Source organism: Berghia stephanieae, chromosome 1, assembly GCF_034508935.2.
Source record: "Berghia stephanieae isolate SIO BIC M18660-M18661 chromosome 1, UCSD_Bste_1.3, whole genome shotgun sequence".
In the NCBI taxonomy this organism is placed as follows: Eukaryota; Metazoa; Mollusca; class Gastropoda; order Nudibranchia; family Aeolidiidae; genus Berghia; species Berghia stephanieae.
Genome location: NC_088360.1, coordinates 81,986,126 through 81,992,125, shown reverse-complemented (window position 1 = coordinate 81,992,125; position 6,000 = coordinate 81,986,126). Strand labels below are relative to the sequence as shown.

The following is a 6,000-nucleotide window of genomic DNA, read 5'->3' as shown; positions in this document are numbered from 1 at the left end:
TAGTAGTTATTATTATTATTATTATTATTATTATTATTATTATTATTATTATTATTATTATTATTATTATTATTGTTGTTGTTAGCAAGTTGTAGTAAATCAACTTCAGAGGAGTTGGCCACCACAAAGACACGCCATATGATGCAGATAAAGCAATCGGGAGGAATACTATTAATTTTTCTTTATACCCGGACAATCCGTCCCTTTTTAAAAAATATACATAATTTCAGTCTATGAAAAAGTGATATTAATGTCAAGATTTTTAAAATCATATTTGAAAATGGGATAAAACCAAAGTTATCCAAGACTTACGGTTAGTTAGATTTTTTTTTCCATAATTGAAACACTGAGGGGGGAAATGCAATTCATCATAAAGCACAACATGATACTATGGTTAAATTTCTCCTGTGTATCTTACAGAAAAAGAAACAAACAAACAAACAAAAACTTTGCAAGCTGTATCTGGCCCACGAGCTGCAGGTTTCCCGTCATCATAATCGAGGATGGTTCATAAGTTTAATTCATCCTTTAAAAACAACAACAACAACAACAAAATAACTAAATAAATAAAAATAATCGAGGATCAATATTCCAGTCCCGACAGCAAACATCCGTGTCCTAAATGTTTGCAAATAATAATTGAAAATTACAAAGGTGATAACCTCAGTGTTCTCATAGTGAGTGCACGAAGGTGATCACAAATTGGCGATTGACAACATCTTTGGGGATCAATGTTCTAAATGTCACGAGAATATGTTCCAGAAGAAATTACATTAATGCATCTATGTTAAATAGCGATTGTGCACGCACTTTTCATTTTGAAGATATCTACTCATATCCAAACTGATAACCTCTCGTTAAAAAAAAAGTCACCTAAGTGCTATCCAAAATTAAACAAAGATATACTGTATCATTGCTTATATGAACCACCCCCTTGCAACATTGAATACTTAGGTAATTTGACCAATATCTATTGAGATCACAACTAATTACTTGAGTACCTTCTCCTTAGACGAAATTCGAGTTCGAGAATTGTGTTTCAATATGGGTTTTTCTTGTATATTATAGTTAAAATAATCAGACACAAACATAAGCCGAGAAAGTTTGGTGGTTTAGGGAGAGGAGACAATACACTAACTAAGGCAAGAATTCAGTAGGCTACTATCCAACTCCCACTTTTATTTACGGCAACAAAAAAGACTTGACAACGGATTATCACTTGAAGTTGGCTATCTCTCATCAAAATACTATATTCATTTAACTTCGTGGTTTGAAACATCTTCTCATATGGCAAATAAATTTGTTATTCAGCCCCTCACACTCGAAAGGTCGAAAATGAAAGTAAACCAAACTCAAACCGAAGAAACGGAATCACCAGAAGAGCGAACAAAACTCTTACCTTTCGGCATTTTCCAATTTCAGTTTGATACACACAATATTATGAAAACCATTTCTCTCCAAGTCGGCAACGTTAACCTTACATATTTATCTAGTTGGATTAAAGCCCACTTGTAAACCTAATTATATCAAGGATCGGCCATGTTTACTTATCGATATCAGGGTATCTTAAATGACGCGTTGCTAGGTGTCATGAACAGGTTGTTTTAAAAGTATCAATACTAGATATTTAGTATCGATACCTAAACTACAAATTAAACTGTTTCGTGATAATTTATTTAATTTTTTTCAAATATCCGTAATAAACCTACAGTACGCTATTTCACACAAAACACAGTATCTCTTGAATTTTAGAAATATCGATTGAATGACAAATTAATGGTTAATTGAAGTGAATTGAGCAGTAAAGTTAGGTGCCCCAAACGTAAACAATAACAAGTTGCTAGTGATTTCCGTTAGGGACCGGAATAATTTACGCACAATATAGGTCTCCCAATTTTGTAGTTTGAGTTGTAGGCAATACACTTTCAGTATTGAAAATATGTTTACATAAAATCTAACAGTTGCAGAAATAATAATATAAGGCTAAATTATTCTGAAAATCAGGCTCCGAATAATTCTCGTTTTGTTCACACCAGCGCAATAATTTGCTCTGGTCTAAAAATAGATAGACTGTAACTTTTGATAAATTTTAGAAAATTTTACCTTTTGTTCCATAAAATATCCATATCTAGACATTATTTGATGCATGATCGAGTATTTATGAATATGTGTTTCTTTTGCCACCTAACAGCCAAATTTTAAAGGTTATTTTTTTCTATTATTTACATTGGAACGTGAGCTGTCAAGACAGGAACATGTGGTTTGCCACGTGCTTCTCGACCTTTGTTTACGTTTGGGGCACCTAACTTTACTGCTCTATTACACCCCTTTACAACTTGAAAGTACGACTACATAAATCGATTTGACTTTTCCTCTTGATAATATGAATAATCGTTTCGCTTTTTTCCCCAATTTTCTAATACATTAATTTGGTGACAAGATTATCAAGATCTTAATTGCTTAGTTTTAGGTTTCGTTTTTCTATTCATACATTAATTTATTTTGATGGTGTCAGATTAATATTTTATCTTTAATCCGTTTTGTATCCTTTTTATTTATTCTCTTTCTTTATTTTTCATGTCAATTTTCTTTTTGATGATGAAAGATGCTAAGACTCCTCTTATAATACATTGAGGTAATCCTAACCTAAGTCAGACTGGACTGATGACAATGATAGTATTGTACTTCCGGAACAACGGCATGAGTCCACTCGACTTAGGTGAACAATAGACTGTATAAAGGGAGGGCTAAATGAGTACTGTAATTAAATGATAAAATACAGCACTAAAGCCTATTTTAGATGGGGTTTTTTTTGGTGTAGTTTAAGTATATTTATATATTTTCTTTTTTTTTATAAAATTAGATTTTATTCATGACTAATTAATCAATAATTAGTTGATTGAAGAAAAATGAGAGATGTTTTGTTTTTTTTAATGTTTAATCTTGCCATCTGAAGAAGTCTAAGACAAAGCAAAGACATAAAACAACAAACCCAAGGACAATTTGTTGAGCAATCATACAGATAACTGTATGTGATCATGGTCCTTCATAAGAAGCCAAAACAGATAGAGTTTTGGAGTCACACCCTTGAAAAATAATCAAGGAAAAGTCCTCCAAGAGCAGGAGTGGGAAAACAAAATTTTAAATGAACAATTATCCTCTGTATTTTCTTACCCAACCAGTTCTATGAGCATTTTCTAAAAGCTAACATTGATCTACATATTGCTGTTCCTCTAGAAATGTAAATGTCAAACCACCCATAATAAGCATATTTCTATAGCGCCTTTCGTCGAATTAACCTTCCATTCTGAAGCTGCAAAGTTTTTACTCATTTGTGTGACTATGTGGTCTAGCTCTAGCGGTATGACACATGACTTTGGAACAGAAGGTCCAGGTTTTGAGTCCCACTCTGAGCAGTGCATGATTGAGTGATTGAGATCTTGGAAAAGGCCTTTACTCACATATCATCACTGTACTCAGGTTAAAATAAGTACCTGACCATTAACAGTGTTGTCTCTGCGGGAAAAGAAATATCAACTCATCGGAGTCTCTCTCCGCCCTCAAATACAAATACTCGGAATTGAGTCGACTTTGAGTAACATTCAGAGTCATTCATTCGGATTCAGAGTCAGGTTTCATCCTACATGATAAGTGTTGCCCTTGACCAGGGACCCCTTGATAAGTGCTTGCGCTTTATAAATGCTTTTGGGGATATTTTCTTTGTTTTGTTTTTTAAATGGTCTTAACTGGATTGGATAATCTGATGCAAACGTCCTCATTGAAACTTCGCCAAAATTGATGAACTCAAATATTCACAAATATACACTATTTTGAGAAACTTAAAATTACATAATATAACGGAGAGATAAATTACAAAAAAAACAAAGATCGCTTTAAAATAAAATTTTAATTTTTTTTTAAAACAACAAAAAACACCTATCTATCTCCTTCTCAAAGGAGGATCCATGGTAGGGCCTGTGGTGAGACCGAAGTCTGATTTCGGAACCCGGAAAAAAAAGAATATGTGACCCATCGCTTCAAAATGGTATATGTCGGTATGATTATGGTCCTGAAAATGGAATTTGTATCCAAAAATATTGGACTTGGGTTGTGTTTATATGTTTAATTGAGAAGAATGATTACAGTATTTTAGAACTCAAAACCAAGTTTTCATATTTTTGATCAGTTTGGGTTTAATTTTACTTTGTAGGATCTGATTCATCCCGACAAAATAGTTTTGAGACAATGGGTCACATATGGTAAAGACATAAGTGACATGGAAATCATAACAAAAGACTTCCCAGCTTACAAAGGAAGAAGTCAAGGGTATAAGGAAGATATTAGAATGGTAAATCTGCACCTACAATCACCCAAGAAAAAGTAGGAAAAATGAAACAGGGTTTGAATACAGAATAGAAGAAAACCCCAAGTGCCAACAAAAGGGAAAAGGGCACAATCCTTACTTTAATGCAAAAATGTGATGCATTTCCTAAAAGCAGTAACAAATTTATGTTGGTTTTAACCAGATGTTGAAAAGCAAATATAACGTTCAAATGTTAAAAAAGAATGAAATTTTTATTTCTCACTCTTTAAAAATTAATTCTCATTTTCTTCAGTTCAACACTCAAACTTAACACAAGTTTCATATTTTTAGCTCTAAGTTCAATTACTAACAATTAAATCTTCCTGACATAACACCGCTTTGATGCGGTGGGTGACAAAAAAATTCTGATCACACGCCTGGGACTCCCTACCCACTACCTACGCCATGCTAATGTTTTATTCATACTCCAACCACCATTGAATACAGACGACACAAGATATAGTGCATTTTATTTTATTTGTTTTCCACGTTAATTTGTTTATTGTTGTGGTAACAAATTCATTGTAATCCAAAAGCATTAATTCTTATTACGTAGCTAAAAAGAATTGCTCCTATTTAATGGTTTAAGGCCAAATTTTCTTAATTTTCAAAAATTATTTGCATTTTCATATGTACACACAATACGTATAAACCCGTAGTATTATCTTAATTCAGCAAATTTTAAAGGTTATGTAATCGCTCTTCTAGCATAAAGTGTAATCTTTTCACTTTGAGTGACACTAGGAAATGGAATGAAAACTTCAATTTAATAAACAGATAATTCACCCTTGTGTTTCATTCATCGTGTTTTGTTAAAGGGAAAAAACTAATCATCAACATCATTTGTTTTCTATTACATTGAAGGTTCTATTAATTTTCCTATTTTTATTTATTTCTTCTAGCTTCAAGCAGCAAAATTTTCATTTTTTTTATTTTCACTTTATGACATCAGGAAAGCAATTTAGAAATGATCAACAACTGTTACATCTTTTAAAAGAGGTTCATTCTTCTAAATTTTTTCTTACATATTTTCACTATGGTTAAACCAAATTAGGCTTACAAAGAAATAGACAACCAAGTTCCTTGTATTTCAGTTTCACATAGTTTTGATGTATTAATCCGAGAGAACTAAAAAGGCATCTACGACAAAAAAAAAAAAAAAAAGATAAGAAAAAACATAAAGTCATGCCCTTTTTGAACGGGAAATCCAGCTAGAGTGCGCAAAATCAAATACCAGTCTCTTCAGTTCTGGGACAATATACATATGGGGAAAAAAGAGGTAAAGAGGCAGTTAGGAACCATTCCTATTCCACGAAGAGAAAGTGGAAAGCAAATATATGAAATCAAAGAAATGGCAAAGTAGATTTAACGTTGGTATCCTCAGCACTTCAACCCTTTTACTGGTATAAAAGAAAATATCAGTCTCAGGTAATTACTTCTGTAATAAATCCACATGTGTCACTGAGGTATGGACATACAACATTCGATTTTCTTTAACCTCAACATGAGGGGTCCGAGAACCAGTGTCTCGGCACTTTGATAAAGGCGTTTAATTTAGATCTTCCCAAACATATCAGACACATATGTAAACCCCCAGATCTACTAAATGTCAAACAGCATTGTCCAAAAATATTACC

At 32.6% G+C, this 6,000-nt stretch overlaps 1 protein-coding gene across 22 annotated transcripts in view; it reads right to left on the bottom strand.

Moving 5' to 3' along the window:
• Positions 1-1,577, bottom strand: part of LOC144958949 (uncharacterized) — a 73,265-nt gene extending 71,688 nt beyond the window's left edge. For all 22 annotated transcript variants that reach the window (XM_078891393.1, XM_078891403.1, XM_078891309.1 and 19 more), the window contains exon 1: positions 1,400-1,577. In XM_078891393.1, the coding sequence (XP_078747519.1) occupies positions 1,400-1,409 (10 nt within the window). In that variant the 5' untranslated portion in view covers positions 1,410-1,577. The remainder of the gene's footprint in view (positions 1-1,399) is intronic.
• Positions 1,578-6,000: the final 4,423 nt, after the last annotated feature.